At 44.9% G+C, this 19757-nt stretch overlaps 1 protein-coding gene across 3 annotated transcripts in view; it reads right to left on the bottom strand.

Annotated features, from left to right (window-relative positions):
• Nucleotides 1–19757, bottom strand: part of MAPK6 (mitogen-activated protein kinase 6) — a 125486-nt gene that overhangs the window by 61788 nt on the left and 43941 nt on the right. For all 3 annotated transcript variants that reach the window (XM_029574491.1, XM_029574490.1, XM_029574492.1), the window contains exon 2: nucleotides 2763–3953. In XM_029574491.1, the coding sequence (XP_029430351.1) occupies nucleotides 2763–3317 (555 nt within the window). In that variant the 5' untranslated portion in view covers nucleotides 3318–3953. The remainder of the gene's footprint in view (nucleotides 1–2762; nucleotides 3954–19757) is intronic.

Below are 19757 nucleotides of genomic sequence, written 5' to 3' on the forward strand. Positions count from 1 at the left end.
ATTAATCTGCTCATTCAACTGTGAACTGAAGTACAGCTATTTCTAAGTTATCCTAATAAAAAAGTATCACAACTTTTGTTTGCCTTTATTTCTACGTATTTAAAGTAATCTTAAAATCTAACAGACATCTGAACACTGACTTTTAAAATGAAATGATAGTATTTCTTTGAGTCACTGTCCAAGAGACTGATTCACTAAAGCGTGGTAACCATTAATGCAGGTTAATGTCTTATTTAATGAATCATGCCCACTGCAAATAATGGGGCCCACGCCAATTAATATGCACAATAACCCATGTTAACAGTAACATGGGTTACCGTGCTTTAGTGAATTAGTCTCTAAAGCCTGTTTTCAAGAATAAAAATCTACCCTTATTTTTATCAAAAAAGGAAAAAACATTTTAAATTACTTAGTATGTTTCATAAATCTCATTGTACATGTTCAGAGTTCGATATTAAATTATTATGAATCAGCCCAATACATGCTAAAATGTGCTATTTATATTAGGTATCTGATATGGATTAGCTCTTGGATTTCCACAAATTAGCTATGTCAAAAGCAGATATGCCTAGCCTCCTAAGGGAAAAAGCACAGCACATACAAGATCATCCTTCGGTAGCTATTTTTAGAAACACAGACTTTTCATATGAAAATGCTAGTTCTCTAGGTCACCAAATGCAGTATGTGTGCCTAGAATAAATGAAGAAAAAGAGTCAGATAAGAGAAATATATGTTGTTGTATTTACGTTGTTACACAATAAAAAATATCAAATTAAAAAAAAAAAAAAAAAGAGAATGGTGACATATTTAAATCAAGAATTAATGATTCATAGCCCATACTCAGACTGACACTAAATGTCTAGAGCACTGGTTTACAGAAGGGAGGGTCCACCTTACGACAGGTTGAACATAGATATGAATAATCAAAATAATAATTCTGGATTTTTAAGCTCGCCTTTCCAAATGATGTTTAAGGCAGTTTACAGTATTATTAGAATACAATAAGTCCTTTCCCCAAAGAGCTTACAATATAAGTAGGTATCTGAGGTAATGGGAGAAAGAGTGACTTATCCAGGGTCAGAGGGTGTGTCAATGGGGGAAGTGGGATTTGAACCACTAGTGGGCTAGTGGTTAGAGCCCACTGCTCTAACCACTAGCCCACTGCTCTAACCACTAGCCCACTGCTCCCCAGATGCATTGATTCCCTGAAGTAAAAAGATACGTTTGGAAAGTGAAAACCACCGCTGGGTATTTAGAGAAAAATAGTATATTAAAAAAAGTGGAAAGTAATAAAGTGAAACATAAAAAAGGGATTATATAGCACACATTGCCACGGTTGTGCACGCCAGTTTTGGGCACCCCTGGTCAAACACTATGTTTCAATTAATTATTAAGTCAATAGCCCGTAGAGGTAATTTTCAAAGGAATTTCACGAGTAAATGTAATTACCATTGTAGCAATTTTCAAAAGCCATTTATGTGCGTAAAGTGCACTTACATGCGAATATCCTATGGACAATTCAATGGCATATATTATAGCAATTTTCAAAAGCCCACTTGCAGGTGTAAAGTGCATTTACATTTGTAAAATCCATTTTTAAGTGTGTAAATAAACCCTTTTGAAAATTAACCCCTATATATATATAACAAAGTTAAAACATCTTTCTGCAATTTTTATTGCAAACTTGCTATTTGTTGATTTTAATGGACTGAAAATAAAACAGCAAATATGGTAGATGCAGAAATTTGGTAACCCTTCTAGTTGACTCATTATTACATTTTTTGGAAATAAGACCCAAAAGACTGATTGACTCATTAGGCCTTCAAGTAGTCAGATGAAGGCAATCCCACAGCTAAACAAATACTCTTGACCTGTCTAACCTCTCAGGTTGTGTCTATTATTCTGTCAACTTTAACAACCATTGGCTCCTCTAAGCTGCAGCTGTTAAAAATCAAAAAATATAGTAATTTACATTAAAAATTGCAGAAAAAAGTTTAACTCTTCAACATGTAGAGATTGTGTTAGCTTCCATTTATGTAGAGATTTATTAAAATGCAAATTTTGATCAGGGGTGCATAAACCTTTGTTTACAACTGTAACTGACTTGTATCCCCGGGTGCCAACACTTTCCTTAAGTCTGAAAAAATAAAAAATAAAATCATTGTGAATCGGTTATTTACTCTTTCGCATAATAGAAAAACTGGGAGGCACTCCATGAAGTTAGCATGGAGCACATTTAAAACTAATCGGAGAAAGTTCTTTTTTACTCACCGCACAATTAAACTCTGGAATTTGTTGCCAGAGGATGTGGTTCGTGCAGTTAGTATAGCTGTGTTTAAAAAAGGATTGGACAAGTTCTTGGAGGAGAAGTCCATTACCTGCTATTAAGTTCACTTAGAGAATAGCCACTGCCATTAGCAATGGGTACTTGCCTGGATTGGCCACTGTTGGAAACAGGATGCTGGGCTTGATGGACCCATGGTCTGACCCAGTATGGCATTTTCTTATGTTCTTATCAAGAAATATACAGTTCTAAGAATTAATAGGCACACTTGTTTTATACATGACCCCCTCTACATCAAAATTATAACAGCAATTTATGCTATTTTTGTTGTTTGTTCCATGCTGGAAAATCTTATGATCATCTGTCTCATGGTCCTATGGTTAATGCTCCAAAGAGAAACGTGAAAATGAGAAGATTAAAAAAACATGAGCAAACGTAATCATGCCCCAAAATGCATGTCATTCAGCTCCTTTCATACCTTATGTGAATAGTGGGGATCCATAATACGTGCAAGACCAAAGTCACCAATTTTCACCACGAGGTCTTCAGTGTTAATGAACAGATTGGCTGGTTTGAGATCTCTGTGTAGGACATTTGCAGAATGGATATACTTGAGCCCACGCAGCAGCTGGTACATGAAAAGCCTGGCATGTTCTTCTCGTAAAGGCCCTTGTTCTAGCAGGTTAGCCAGATCTGTCTCCATGTACTCCTGAACAATGTAAACACAGTTCAGCTCTGTTAGAGAGCCCACATCTTCTGTTAACAGGCTTCCACTGGGACCAAGGATTTCAAATACTTTTACAATGTTATCATGGTCAAGTCTTCGGATAATTTTGATCTCCCGAAGTGCATGTTTTACACTTTGAGGGTCAGTAAGGACAATTTTCTTAACAGCTACTCTCTTGTCACAGTCATTGTCAACAGCAGAAAAAACTAAGCCATTTCCACCATAACCAAGTGGTTTTAAGTCCATGTACCGAGAGCCCAAATCAAAACCATGAATGTTCATGAGACTTTCAAATTTTTCAGCCATTCTGAAATCTGTATGCTTTCTTTTTCTCTTAAATTTTTAGAATGAAATAAGGACTTGGAGTTGCTCCTTAGCTGGTATATGAAGAAAAGAGCTTTCATAAAGAGAGAAGAAAACTTCTGCCTTCAGTAAGAGATGGTTTCTTGACACTCATTGCATAAATCAGCCTGCCAGGCCTGGTGTGTCCCATTCACGAAAGAGCCTAAAAGCTCTAGAATGCAACAAACTGAATCTCATACAGTGATATTACAGTACTCATAGTTCACAAAAGGTGCAGCATCCCTGCAGACATCAAAGAAAACAAAAACTGAAAAGGATGAAATGGCATACTATGCACTTGGCTCTAGTGTGTGAAACTGGTTAACATTTAACAAAAATGTGAATAAATATGCACATAATAGGCTTCTATTAACATCCTCCTCACAGTGCAGATACATTCAGTGTTGGACTGGTCCTGAGCAGCAACATCCTATGGTGTTCATAGACAAAATAATTTTATCTCTTCTTTGTTTTGAGTATAGTTAAATGGGAAACTGGGGCAGCTCTCAATTTACAGAAGATTTCTTCTGTTAATGATCAGGTGGCTCCAGCTCACCACAATCACAATCAAAGCTACCATCCATTTTATTCCTCGACAATCTGAAAAAAGGAGAGAAAGAACAGGTCAGTAGATCTAAGCAGCAAGCTTATTTCACTCTACAAATAATTTCAATTCCTTATTACATCAAAAGATTCTAAGAAAAGAAAGAAATGAAAAGAAATTCATATTAATCTTCACTTTTGTGCTCCAATGCATAACAGCAGACAACTGACCTCCCAGTTCTCAGCAGGTGTTAAGTAGGACTATAAATTAGTAAGTACTTTTGTGAGGTGCCTTTAATAGTAGAGTGAAAAAAAAATTAAGTAACAATCATGAAGTAATTCTGTTGCTCCATACTGCATTTAATATCATAAAGGGGTAGCCAACAATAATATCTCATGAGGGGAGATGTGTGCCAGAAAAAAAATTAATTGGCTAATCAAAATAGCAAAATCAGCTTCTTCATGTTTGTATCTCCCCTCTCTTTAGTGGGAAGTACGCACTGACAGATGGAATCTGTACCAAACTGAATAGCAACTAATTTATTCTAATAATAGAAGTCCAAGCAGAAATGCAGGATCTCCCGTAGCTAGGTCTGTCTGGCAGGCTTCTGGTGTGGTAATAATTATAAATCTTAGTAGAAATGCGGCACTTCCATTGCTGTGTCTAACAGCCTACTGTTCCTCATGGTGACTTGGTCAATGGTAATGGGATGGGAGCCATCCAAAGAGGCCATTGGACCTTTGCGTATCAGATGTTCGGGAAGCAGAAATGCTAGTGTTTATGGCTGGATTGCTATGGGACCCTGTGCTTGGATATGGGAGGGGTGCTGGTGTAAACTAAAAGGAAGCTCTTGTACTTTACCTTTTCAGGTAGCTGGGCATGCAATGGAAGAAGTTGATAAAAACTAATCTTGAATAAAAAGCAATATCCTACAGGCAGTGATGCTCTATGTGGTTGGTAGCTGAGATAACACTCTGGCAGTGTGAACAAGAATACTGGACAGACTAGAAGGATCAGTTGGTCTTTTTCTGCTGTCATCAACTATGTTACTGCTAGAACTTTGCTGCTGAAAGTGGTTAGAAAAAAGTAGTAACAAAAATTACAACTCACTTTTTAATCCATGTTTTAAAGGCGATTGTCCCCTCGGTGATGCGCTCTACTGCCTTAAAATTACCCTGAGCCTTCAGTAGATACCCTTGATTTGGGTCAACCCCAGCTCAGGTCACTGACAAGTATCAGACAACAGAATTGCTACCAAGGAGACTATTACTCCAACTCTAACAAAGCACCTATAAAATGTTATAGTCACACCTGCTTTTCAATCCATTTCTGATCTAATTTATGAAAAACAAAATCCCCCACATAGTAGGATAGGCTATTGCTGTTCTAATGCAAGTTGAGTACAAAGAGTAAAAGAAACAGAATCTTTAGGTAATGAAGTACGCTAAGCAGATGACATCCAGTAGTAAAAGTTAAAAAGTTTATTTTTGATATACCACTTTTCACTAAAATCAAAGCAGTGCACAGCATAAAACATCAAATACATAACTAAGCACATAATCACATGCAACGACCAATAACCAACAAAATAAAAATAAAGTCATACAACCATAAAATAAAAATGAAAATATCAAAATATAATAAAAACCCTCAATTAAAAGCCCGAGTAAAAAGTCATATCTTTTGACATACTTCCTAAATTCTATATAAATTTGCTTCTAAGGGTACAGCATTCCACAGCGCAGGTGTCTGATATTTAAATATGGACTGTCTAGTACATTCCAACCTTATTTCATGAGAAGAAGGAAGTCTCAGTAGATCTTGTTGTAAAGATCACAGTACTACAAAACTTCATGTTTACAATCTTCCTGCTAAAAGAACTTATACTGTAAGTTTGCATACAAGAAGATTAAAAGAGTATTTTAACATAAAGTATCTATTCTAAAATATGTGAGTGAAGCCTCTATACAAGATAGTTCAGTACTAGATTGCATAATAACAGTATTGAAAAAGACTTCTGGAAGAGAAAAAAACAAAAAACAGTTGACAAACAATGTTTCAGTTTGGGGTTAGTTACAGGGAGAGAGTTACCCATACCCTTTTCTAAAGAAAAAAGTGTCAGCCAATTTTATAAGCAATAGCACAACAACTTTTAACAAGATTTTCAATAGCTACATATTTAGAAAGTCACACATCAACATGAAGTGTTATTTTTTCAAGGTCAAAGAAAGCAGAGTTGCTTACCTGTAACAGGTGTTCTCCTAAGACAGCAGGATGTTAGTCCTCACAAGTGGGTGACATCATCAGATGGAGCCAGGCAAGGAAAACTTTTGTCTAAAGTTTCTAGAAACTTTGACTGGCACACTGAGCATGCCAATATCCACAAGTCCACGTGGGGTACCTCTTCAGTCTTGTAATATAGAATTAAAAAAAATAAAATAAACTAGGAAAAAAAATCCAACTCTGCGGTGTGGTGGGCAGGTTTCCTGAGGACTAACATCCTGCTATCCTAGGAGAACACCTGTTACAGGTAAGCAACTCTGCTTTCTCCTAGGACAAGCAGGATGGTAGTCTTTACAAGTGGGTGAATTCCTAGCTACAGGCTGTTCCTGAACAAGGGGACCAACAATCACCTAACCAGGTGCCAACGGGCACAACTGAGGTGCTGTTGATAACACAGGGAGACAGCCTGAACCCGAATAAAGGGCCTGAGGTAGGAAGAGTTGGGTTTCACAGCTGAAAGATATTCTGGAGGAGAGACTAGCCGAAATTGCTGTCATGTGACACGAACTCCATGTTGCAGCTTTACAGATCTCATCCATGGAGACTACTCACAAGTGGGCCACTGAAGCTGCCATGGCTCTGATAGAATGAGTTAATATGGCCCCCAAGCTGCAGTCCCGCCTGAGCATAGCAGGAGATAAAATCTGCTAACCAGTTGGACAGAGTCTGCTTAGCAACCTCGACTCCCAATCTGTTCCTGTCAAAAGAAATGAAGAGTTGCATGGGCTGCCTATGGAAGAAGGCTAAGGCTCTCTTACAATCCATACTGTGCAGAGCCCGTTTGCCCTGGTGCGAATGAGGCTTTGGAAAAAAGGTGGGTAGGACGATTGAATGGTTTAGACGGAAATCCGTCATCTCCTTAGGTTGGAACTTAGGATGTATGCAGAGGACCACTATTGTCGAAGAATTTCATGTAAGGTGGGTACGACACCAAGGCCTGAAGTTCGCCAACCCAGCGCGCCGATGTGACTGCCACTAAGAAGATAACCTTCCAGGTAAGGTACTTCAGGTCACAGGAGCGCAAAGGCTCAAAGGGAGCCTTCATAAGCTGGGCAAGACCACAGTGAGGGGCCTTAGGGGAGGCTTCAGCTGAAGCAGACCCTCATAAAAGCACCCTTCTATGAGCTGCATTGAGATGGGTGAACCATTCACCTCTTGGTGTTAGACCCCAATAGCACTGAGATGCACCCGGATGAGATTGGTCTTTAGGCCAGGCTCCAAGAGGTGCAGGAGGTAATCAAGTAGTTTCGGAGTGGAGCAAGTGAACAGATCCAAGCTGTGATGCTCAAACCAAACTGAAAACATCCTCCACTTCAGGCCATAAGACTTCCTAGAGGAAGGCTTCTTGGACAACACCAGATCCCAAGACACATCATCCGAGAGGTCTAGGGGCTGCAAAATCACCCTCTCAACATACAAGCCATTAGGGACAAGGCCTAAGGGTTGGGATGGCACAGTCTGCCCTGATCCTGCATGATGATATCTGGGGAGATTCCCAGACTGATCGGCTCCCGAAGGGAGAGATCCTGCAGGAGGGAGAACCAGATCTGCCACAGTCAATACAAAACGATAAGGATCATGGTTCCCTGGTCCTGTTGGAGCTTCAGAAGAGAGTCTTCGACACTAGCGGAAGCAGAGGATACGCATACAGGAGACCCGTGCCCCAATGTCAGGCGAAGGCAGACGATGCTGTTTTGCCGTTCTCTCTGAACAGGGTGCAGAACCGATCTACCTTCCTGTTGCAGGGGGAAGTGAATAGGTCCATGTCTAGGGTTCCCCAAAGACAGAAGATCCAATCCGCAACCTCCTGCTTCAGGGACCACTCATGGCGGTGGAAGGAACAACTCAGGTCGTCTGCCACCACATTCTCCATCCCTGGCAGGTACATGGCTCATGGAAGAATGCCCTGAGACAGAGCCCAAGACCAGATCTGGACCGCTTCCTGGCAGAGGATGAATGATCTCATGCCTCGCTGCTTGCTGAGGTACCACATCGCCACCTGATTGTTGGATGAGGACCACCTCTCATTGGCCAGGCGATCTCGAAACGCCCAAACAATGTATTGGATCGCACGGATTTCCAGGAAGTTTCTCTCACACCTTGCTTCTGAACGGACCATCGACCCTGGGTGCGGAGATCCTCCATATGGGCACTCCAACCCAGGTTGGAAGCATTCGTGGTGAGCACAATTTGAGCAGGGGAAGCCTGGAAGGGCACCCCAATCACCAAATTAGACAGATTCTCCCAACACAAAAAGGAGTCCCGGAATAGTGCAATAATACAGATGCATACCCTAAGGTCTTGGAAGGCCTGGTGCCAATGGGACTGCAGAATCCACTTTGCCTTGCACATGTGCAGACAAGCGAAGGGAGTGACATGGATGGTTGCAGCCATTTGACCCAACAGGCGAAGCATATGGTGCGCCAAAACCTGGCGACTACGAGATCACTCTCACCAGGAACACTATGGTGTGTGCTTGATCCCGTGGCAGAAAAGCCCTGGCTTGAGCTGTGTCAAATCTGGCACCAATAAACTCCAGCTGAGGCGACGGGATGAGCTGTGACTTTGGGTAGTTGACCAGAAACCCCAAGGTCTCCAACACCTGAATGGTGTAGTGCAGGGACCGCCTCCTAGGTGGCGCTCTTGTTAAGCCAGTTTTCCAGGTAGGGAAAAACTTGCACTCGCAGCTGCTACAGGGAGGCCCTTACCATGGTCAGGCACTTGGTGCAGACTCCAGGCTGAAAGGAAGCACCCTGTACTGGAAGTGTTTCTCACCCACTATGAAGCGAAGATATTCCCTGTGTGCTTGGGAAATCTCGATGTGGATGTAGGCGTCTTTTAGATTGAGGGAGCAAAGCCAATCCCCTATTCATAGGAGAGGAACTAGGGATGCCCAGTGAGACCATCTTGAACTTTTCCCGCTTCAAGAATTTGTTCAAGGCTCTCAGGTCCAGCATAAGCTGGAGTCCCCCTCTTCTCTTTGGAATCAGGAAATACCTGCTCCCCCACTGTGGCGGGATGGACTCAAAAGCCCTGGCTATTATGAGGACCGAGAGCTCTGTCAAGAGTACCTCCTGATTCACTGAAGGGCCCCAAAAGGGACATGGGGGAGAGTCCAGAGGGATGCTTCAAATGTTCAACCTGTACCCGCAACAAATTTATTTATTTATTTATTTAACACTTTTTTATACCGACCTTCATAGTAGATAAACCATATCGGATCGGTTTACATAAAACAAGGGTATAACAGAAGCAATAAATAAAAGTAATTAACAAGAGAAGAGAATAAGATAAAGTTACATTTAACAAGGAGTAAAAAACTTGGGAAGCTTAAGAGCTGGAAGGAAGTTAAAGGCCAAAAAATAATTAAAGAAGCATAGTCCAAAAGGAATTTGGATTAAAGCAAATGATGCTTTAATCAGTAAGTGCCAGAGTTCTTCGTTTGAATGGTTGTAAGACTTTAATCTTCTATGTCCAAGAGTGGATAAAGAAGACTAAGGGTTGTCTGGAGGATCATCGAAGGCTTGGTGGAACAGCCACGTCTTAAGTTTTTTTCTGAATGTAATGAGACAGGGTTCTAGTCGGAGGCTTGAAGGAATGTTGTTCCAAATAGATGGACCTGTTATTGAAAAAGCTCGGTCATCAGTCCGAGGTGACAGACGGCCAGCGGTCTGTAAAGAATTGCAGCCAACCTCTGACCGGAGGGCCTCCCGTCGAAGGCACAAGCGGCTGGTTTACACTCCCTCTCAGTCAGTCAAAACCCCATGGTGGGGCTTTGCTGGGGCGCCAGCTGAGTTCTTGGGGCCCATTGTTGCCTTAGGTGAGCCCTGGGGTCAGCCCACTGAGACCTCGCCCTGGTCGCCAGCGGGTAGTACCTGAGCGGCTGGTAAAAGGAGTGCCTCGGCCCCTGCCATGAGGGCTTCTTCCTGAGGAATGTGGGTCAGAGGTGCTGGCCAAAAGATGCTGGAGGTTCTCATGATGATTCTTCAGCTGTGCTATTGCCTCCTTAATCCTCTCCCCGAAGAGATTCTCTTCAATACAGGGCAAGTCCGCAAGGCGCTCCTGAACCTTTGGACAGAGGTCAGAGGCTCACAGCAAGGCCATGTAGCGGGCTCCAATGCCCGCTACGGCCACTCTCGCCAACATCTCACAAATGTCGTATGTGGACCGGACCTCATGCTTATCACATTCCAATCCTTGTTGAAGCACTTTCAAGAAGTCCTCCTGCAGTTGCTGAGACAGGCCCTCAACCAGATCTTGAACCTGCTTCCAGAGGTTCCTGGAATACCAGCTCATATACAACCGGTAGCAGGCAACGCAGGCCACCAGCATGGCACCCTGGAAGACTTTCCTCCCCCAGGGAATCCAGAGACCTGTGTTCCTGCCCCAGGGGAGCCGAGGCATGGGTGCAAGAACGCTTTGCCTTCCATAAGGCAGACTCCACCACGGACTGGGGCGGCAGCTGACGGCATTCAAACTCTGTTGTAGGCTAAACGAGATACACCACATCAGTCTTCCTGTTCACAGGAGGTACCGAGATAGGGTGCTCCCAGAGCCAGATACATTCTCTGAAAATGTCATGGACTGGGTCAGCCACCACCTCCTTAGGTGTATCCATGAACTGGAGGACTTCCAGCATCTTGTGCCTGGAGTCCACCTCAGTCAGGAGCTGGAAGGGGATGTATTCCACCTTGGCCTGCACAAAGCCCACAAACGTCAAGTCCTTGGGATGGGGGATTTACACCTCTCCGGAGGAGGAGATGGCTCAGAGTGTAAGTCCTCAGATTCAGCAGAAGACGACTCAGAGACATCATCATCCCATGGGTCGAATGAGGCATCCTCCTCACAGAGATCGCCCGGGGACACTGGTGGGGGGAACCCTCACTACGCTGTTGGTGCTGAGGGCACCGGGAGCCCGAAAGACACTGAGGGCACCAGAGGTCTTCGATGGCCCCAATAGGGGCTCAGGTAATGCCGGCCACAGAGTCGGCCACGGAAGAGGTGCCACCGGGCCCGACGTTACTCACTCATCCGAAGAATCAGCGATGGGAATGATCTCAGTCAGAGGCAGCTTCATGCTCTTCCCCCACCCCCCACCCCCCGAGGCATCAAGGGTGCCAGGGGCACCGGCAGCAGTTGCATTGGCAGGGCTCCGAGGAGCATATCCAAGTCCGAGGAGCATATCCAAGTGTTCCAGCAATGGTGCCAGCATCGACAGCGCTGGCTCTTGGCTTCAGTGGTGGCCCCAACAGGACCGGCGGCTCGATGCCTTGTAGGGCTCGGCCGATCACCAACAGTACTCTACGTTTTAACTCCTTCTCGAACGCTACCGAAGCCAGGAAGCTGAAGGAGGAGGAAGAGTTATGTGGTCTCCACTCGGAGCCCCAAGAAAGACCAATGTCTGGCACCGGTATCAGTAGGGACCACCTTGGGCCCTCGGCCTCGATGGAGGACAATGTCTCCTCAGCCCGGGGCTGCTTAGGGGCATCTCGGACGATGCCAGTGCCTTCCCGAGCTTGGTCTTGTGCGAAGACGGAAAGAGATGACTGTGCTTCTTCACCTTTCAATAGTGCTTGGCCCAGTCTTTCCCCATGGCCAAGGGAGACAGTAACGATTCGACCTGGAAAGAGATGTAGGCTGGTCCCCAGCACCCAATTCAACCTGGACAGTCAGCAATGGAGAAGACAGCATGGCTCCAGCAGCCACCGGATCCTCCTTCCCAAAGGGCGTTGTCGACCCTGACGCCGAAGGACCAGACCAGCTGGAGCTGAACAGTGTCTTATCTAGGGGTCATCTTGGCACAGAGGGGGCACCCCCTGATGTTGTGCAGTTCCCTGAGGCAGAAGACACAGACCTCGTGGGACTCAGTAATGGATATCATCCAAGAGCACTGGGGGCAGCGGCAAAAACCCGACGCTGCCATGTCAAAAAAGAACCGACGAGCGGTCGATGGTCAGCGGTTACCGGGGAATGGTACAGTCGGGAATCGACCAAGAAGAACACAAAACTCACCACGACACCCACTAACTAGGGCCCGGACGATGTCGAGGGACCCAGCACAGGAAAAAAAAAAACGAGAAAAGAACTCTAACATAGAAGTTTTCCAAGAAAAACAGTGCAAGCTCCACATCCATGAGACAATAGCTCCACAGAAAAGAAGAGACTGAAGAGGGACCCCGTGTGGACATCCATCTGATGTCACCCACTTGGGAGGACTACCATCCTGCTTATCTTAGGAGAATGACTAAATTGTTCCATTACTCTAAGAGTCTCCATGTTTGTAGCTTGGTGTTGTACCCACTATGCCAGTCTACGCTAACAATGTAACCAAGGCTCAAAGTAATTTTTCTCCACTGAAAAACACTGCATTCACTTAAAGCTACAGTATTAACTATATTACTCAACCTACCATACTCCTGTTTCTGGCTTCCATTGATTCCTCTTTAGGTCTTGTTCTAAAATCTCATTTCTTTTGTTTTGCCTTTTGGATTTTTTTGATTTCAGTGAGTGAGTCAATAAAAATGTAGTGTAAAATGTAAAGATAAATATTTTAGCATAGTCTATTCATTGGTTGTCTAAAGTCAGATTCCCTTGCAGGAGTGTGTATATATGTATGCGTACCTATTTATTCATAGCCTTTTTTTTAATGGACCATGATGATAGACAGATATATATATATATATATACATACACACACACTCACACATATCTGCAAAGGAATCAGACCTTACACAAACTAATGAACAGGCTATGCTAAAATATTCAGTCTTACATTCACACTAGCTTTATCCACTCACTCACTCAAAACAAAAAAATACAAACAAAATGAGAATATCTTTTAAAACTAATTTCATCCATGATAGCTGGCAACAATTTTAAAATAACAAGATTATATAAAACACAGGCAATCCTTCTAAAAAGACTAAACACTTAAGATTTTAAACTAAAGTTCTACTACCCTACTTTCAGGCCAATACAGTAAAGTGCGGCCGCGGTTACCCTGCTTCTAACCCGCTTTGTACCCACAATTTGGCCGCGTAAGTCCAACCCGCGATTCACTATTCCTTTTAACCCATCCTTACCGCTTCTTGAAATCAACGGGTAACCCTTTCCGCCCGCGGCATGTATATGATATGGAAACGATCGGATTAGCTATTCCCTCCGATCCAGTAACGTGCGCCCCGATTATCGCCTTTTTAACCTGCAGTTTTGCCGCGTGTTTAACCTGCTAACTTACCGCCTACCCTTACCCCTGCGTTAGTGTGGAGCGTCAGGCAAGCCCCAGCAGAGAGAGACGAAATTTCACGGGCAAACTTTCCTGTGAAGCTTCAGCAGCCCGGGGCGGATCGGACTCTCCCCATGCGAGGCGGCTTCCAGCAGCCCCCGCCAGCAAAGGTGCATGAGCGCATGCAAATGATTACTTCACTGCCTGACCCCCTCACCCCCGGGACAAGACCTTTAGAGGAGCCAGGATCGGGCAAACTTTCCCCCAGCCCCCGCTCACCTGCCCTGGTCGCGTCCATGGGTGCCGGTCTCCCGTGCGGGCGCGCTGACAGCTCCGGAGCAGCCCCAGTCCTCTCTCCCCTCCTCCTGGGGGCAGCCGGCGGCACGAGCGGCTTCAGCAGCCCTGGGCGGATCGGGCGCTCCCCATGCGAGGCAGCTTCCAGCAGCCCTTGCCGGCGAAGGTGCATGAACGCACGCCGTGACCTGAGCGCCTGGCTGGACGTCCGAGGTCATGGCATGCGCTCATGCACGTACAAGTGAGTGTTCATGCACCTTCGCTGGCGGGGGCTGCTGGAAGCCGAGCCTCGTATGGGGAGCGCCCAATCCGACCCGGGCTGCTGCTGAAGACGCTCGGGAGGAGGGGAGAGAGGACTGGGGCTGCTCCGGAGCTGTCAGCGCGCCTGCACGGGAGACCGGCACCCATGGACGCGGCCAGGGCAGGTGAGCAGGGGCTGGGGGAAAGTTTGCGCGATCCTGGCTCCTTTAAAGGTCTTGTCCCGGGGGGTGAGGGGGTCAGGCAGTGAAGCAATCATTTGCACAGACAACAAAACAAACTGCACCAGCCCTTCTCCCGTATCCACTTCCTGGTACCTGTCATTTCAAATGTCAGGTACCAGCGCACCCAGGATACTGTATAGAGCGCTGTATAGCGCTCTATACAGTAAAATGGATTGCGCTTCATGGACGCGCTTTGGACGCGGCTTGCATTTGCATGCCATTTAAATACTGTATCGAGCGGTATGTGATCCGGACTGTGCGTGAAGCAAACGAGGGTGCGCCCGGCACTACCGCACTCTTTCTTCCGCGTCCATACTGTATCAGCCTGATTATAAGCTAGTGAAAATTTAGGTCAGCATAAAACGCACTCAAGATCAATAATCATGGTCCACTAAAAAGAAACAAAAAACAACCCAAAAGTCAGCTTTTAGTGGACATGAAGTTTTAGACACAAACATGTAGGAATTACAGTGCTTTCAGAAGCATCCATTTTTTGCCAAAAGCAGTAAAAGGATCAGGGATGACATGATTAAATCACTAGAATAGTTGCTGCCCTTCCCCCTTTTCCTCCCCTTCCCTCCATCCACAGCAGTATGATCTTCACAGTCAAGGTAAAATTACAAGTCTTTAAAACATATTATCCAGCTGGACAGGCACTTTTACCTAACTGAACAATAAACATTTTCTTTATCTTGCCATGATAGTTACCAGTTAAGAGCATTACTAGATACTGGTAAGTTTGAAACTCATCAGCATACTTTTCCCTAGGGATGTGAATCGTTTTTTGACGATTTACAATATCGTCCGATATATTTTAAATCGTCAAAAATCCTTAGAGTCGATATTTAATAGGAATTCCCCCGATTTATCGTCAAAAATCGTAAATCGGGGGAAGGGGGGAGGGCGGGAAAACCGGCACACTAAAACATCCCTAAACCCCACCCCGACCCTTTAAAATAAATCCCCCACCCTCCCGAACCCCCCCCCCAAATGTCTTAAATTACCTGGGGTCCAGTGGGGGGGGTCCCGTTGTGATCTTCCACTCTCGGGCCACGGGTGCGTTGATAGAAAATGGCGCCGGCGCCATTTTGGTTCCTATCCCCCGACGTCACGAGCGTAGGAGATCGCTCCCGGACCCCCGCTGGACCCCCAGGGACTTTTGGCCAGCTTGGGGGGGCCTCCTGACCCCCACAAGACTTGCCAAAAGTCCAGCGGGGGTCCGGGAACGACCTCCTGCACTCGAATCGTGTTACTGTATGGCCGGCGCCATTTTGCCATACGGCAATATGGTCGGCGCCATTTTGCAAAATGGCGCCGGCCAAACAAAAGTACGCTGGATTTTATAAGATACGCGTGGCTATGCGCGTATCTTATAAAATCCAGCGTACTTTTGTTTGCGCCTGGTGCGCCAACAAAAGTACGCGATCGCGCTTTTTTTAAAGATCTACCTCAATGTGAATCGGAACCGGAATCAGAACCGATTCCGGTTCCGATTCACATCTCTATTACCGGTACCTCCTTCTCTGCCTCTCGGATCTCGCACATGCACGTCTGCGCCGCTTCACTGCAGTCCTCAGGAGCGAGATCTGAGAGGCAGAGAAGGAGGTACCGGTAATAGGATACAAGGGTGGGCCAGAGGGATGCGTTACCGCTCTGATAGTCTTGGAGACAGGGAGGGCTGGGCAAGCAGGGAGAGCTGACCAATCCAAGCAGGATTTGTATACAACAACCAGCCAATTGCCGGTAAGAACATAAGAACATAAGAACATGCCATACTGGGTCAGACCAAGGGTCCATCAAGCCCAGCATCCTGTTTCCAACAGTGGCCAATCCAGGCCATAAGAACCTGGCAAGTACCCAAAAACTAAGTCTATCCCATGTTACCATTGCTAATGGCAGTGGCTATTCTCTAAGTGAACTTAATAGCAGGTAATGGACTTCTCCTCCAAGAACTTATCCAATCCTTTTTTAAACACAGCTATACTAACTGCACTAACCACATCCTCTGGCAACAAATTCCAGAGTTTAATTGTGCATTGAGTAAAAAAGAACTTTCTCCGATTAGTTTTAAATGTGCCCCATGCTAACTTCATGGAGTGCCCCCTAGTCTTTCTACTATCCGAAAGAATAAATAACCGATTCACATCTACCCATTCTAGACCTCTCATGATTTTAAACACCTCTATCATATCCCCCCTTGCCGTCATTGGCTGGTTGTTGTATACTGGGTACCACATACAGTATGGTTATGTAGTGACACAGAAGGGTAGTCTTATATGGCAAGTATATCCCAAACTTTATATTTTAACTGGAAAAGTTGGGGGTCGTCATACGCCCAGTCATCTTATACGCCGGAAAATACGGTAAATAGCCAAATCTACATGGAATTTACATGTGACGAGTGCTATTAGCTACATGCCCATTTGGACACGTTAATCCCCGTATTGCATCAGGAGTTATTTTAGCATGTCCAAAACGCGCATCAAATTGCATGTTAAATAGTGTGCTAGCCCGAGCACACAGTATTGCATTGGCCTATTACAGTGGCTCCTAGTCTTAGTGCTGTTCAAAAGGGCAATTGCTTATCCCTGGGAGTGAGCAACAAGAAATAAGATTCACTCTTTGGTATCTGCTGGGCACTTTTAAACCAGGATGATGAGCTTGATGGATCTTTGGTGTGACTCAGCAAGGAATATCTTATGTTTTTTCCCCACTGTGACTGTTCCTGCTGCCTTCAAACATATTTTGATCCTACCACACCTCAAACACACTCCACTAGACATTACCTGTCCTAACTATCTTGCCACCTGCCTCCTCTTTTTCGTACCCAAACTACTTGAATGTGTCATTTACCTTTAATCCTGACTTTCTTACATCTCAAGCCATTCTCTCTACTGCCCTTAAATGCTCTAAAGACAGCCCTTGCCAAAGTCTCCAGTCACCTTTTCATGGCCAAGGCCAGGGCCCTTTACTCAATTTTCACCCTCAGTGACCTCTCCATTGCTTTTGACACCATTGCGCACCATCTATTTCTCAACACTATGTCATTACTTGAATCTAGAGACCCTATTCCATGTTTGTTCCTCTTCCATTACACATTTACAGGCCGTCTCTTCTGCAAGCTGAACAGTCCTAACCTCTTTAGGCTTTCCTCATAGGGGAGCTGTTCATCCCCTTTATCATTTTGGTCACCCTTCTCTGTACCTTCTCCATCGCAACTATATCTTTTTTGAGATGCAGCGACCAGAATTGTACACAGTATTCAAGGTGCGGTCTCACCATGGAGAGATACAGATGCATTATGACATCTTCCATTTTATTCACCATTCCCTTTCTAATAATTCCCAACATTGTTTGCTTTTTTTGACTGCCGCAGCACACTGAACCAACGATTTCAATGTGTTATCGACTATGACGCCTAGATCTCTTTCTTGGGTGGTAGCTCCTAATATGGAACCTAACATTGTGTAACTATAGCATGGGTTATTTTTCCCTATATGCATCACCTTGCACTTATCCACATTAAATTTCATCTGCCACATTCTCAGCTGACTACTCTGTGCTGCGATGATCATAGGACAGGCAAACAGCTGAGTGCCTCCTTCTTACCACTGTGGGGCCTTGGGAAATCTTGGCACACAATTTCTGCATCTGCAGCAACAGCAACATGGCCCTTTCTTCTTCCTGCGTGCCTGGTAAACAACACTTCCTCTTCCGGGCGGGAGGAGCAGGAAGAAGAGAAGGTCATGTTGCTGTTGGCCGTTTCCACAAACACTGCTGTCATTCTTCTCCGGGCTTGAATGTGCTGACAGCAAGGGCAGAAACGGCAGCAGTTTTCGTTGAAGAATTCTTTGCGTCTTGCTGGGGTGAGGAGAGAGAGGGAAGAGCAGCAGGAGACGAGGATGTGTGCCGGTGGCTGCTGGTGCTTGGCGACACACCGTTTGAGAACCGCTGCCTTAGAGAGCTGGGAATTTACATGCCGGAAGAACCCCAGGAGAATCCCACTAAGCCACAGCCCAAAAGCATGGAAGATCAGACCAGATGGCAGAGAGTTTCAGGGACAAGCAAATGCCTCCAGAGACACCCAGACAACCCTCCTCCTACGGAAGTGGCGAGTGGGTGACGGCGCCATTGGTGATAATTGTAAAACATATGAAGTATCAGAGGTGATATGATACAAATTTTCAGATACTTGAAAGGTTTTAATGATCCAAGGACAACGACAAACCTTTTCCGTCAGAAAAAAAAATCAGCAGAACCAGGGGTCACGATTTGAAGCTCCAGGGAGGAAGACTCAGAACCAATGTCAGGAAGTATTTCTTCACGGAGAGGGTGGTGGATACCTGGAATGCCCTTCCAGAGGAAGTGGTGAAGACCAGAACTGTGAAGGACTTCAAAGGGGCGTGGGATAAACACTGTGGATCCATAAAGTCTAGAGGATGTGAATGAAGAGTGGGTGGCTCGCAGGAATGACGGCTACTACCTGGAGATAATACCCTTATTCAATAAACATACACATGGTTAATGCGACTTCAACATTGCTCTAAGCTTCAATGGCAAGAGAAAATATGGAAAAGAGGATTTGCATTCACAAAAAAAAATGGGGAGTAGCTTGCTTGTTACGGCGGTTACTACCCCAAACCAAATAAGCCTGATACTTCACTTTCAATGCATATCCAGCATAGCTCTCTGCTTCAATGGCAGGGGAGAGAGACTGATACTTCACGCATTTCCAGCATAACTCTCTGCTTCAACGACAGGGGGAATGAAGAAAAGTGGATCTATATACAGACAACAACCAACAAGGACTGAATTACATAGTCTGGGTAAACAAATAAGCATGGGTGTAGCTTGCTTATTGCGGCCTAATTAGCCTAATTAGTTAGGGGTTACTACCCCTAACTAATTATCTAGCCCTAACTAAATATCTAGCCTAATTAGTTAGGGGTTACTACCCCTAACTAATTAGGCTAGATATTTCACTTAGATGCAGTTCCAACACCACTCTCTACATTGATGGTGGGGGTGGAAGGGAAATAGAACCAAAGGGTTGCTAAGAGCCAGGAGTAACAGATAAGTATTAGAAAAAAAAATAAAACTGCAAAACTTGCTGGGCAGACTGGATGGGCCGTTTGGTCTTCTTCTGCCGTCATTTCTATGTTTCTATGTATTACTTTCACCAGTATAACAGATATACGTAAAATTAGATATGTCTCCACACAGTGGAGATGACCTATAAATATGGTGGGTGGGTGTTGTTTTAAGCTTTACGGTAGAGCCAGGGAGTAGGCTCTTTTGCTTGGATAAAATCATTCCTCCAAAAAGGGAGGAAGGTCTCCGTACGGAGTCCTGGTATATGGGGAGGGAGAGGGGGGAACAGAGAAGAGGGACGAGTGCCTATTTACTTGTATATAATTGCCGAAAATCGAAGAGGCGTGGGTGTACCACAGTGCCTAATTTATCAGGGGTCTATTGCCCAAGTAACCCAGGGATGCCAGGAAAAGGGAAGTTGAGAGAGAGTAGGCCTTAAAATGTGAGGGCTAAAAATATGATCACTAAATGTGAAAGGCTTAAAC

Source organism: Rhinatrema bivittatum, chromosome 13, assembly GCF_901001135.1.
Source record: "Rhinatrema bivittatum chromosome 13, aRhiBiv1.1, whole genome shotgun sequence".
Classification (NCBI taxonomy): Eukaryota; Metazoa; Chordata; class Amphibia; order Gymnophiona; family Rhinatrematidae; genus Rhinatrema; species Rhinatrema bivittatum.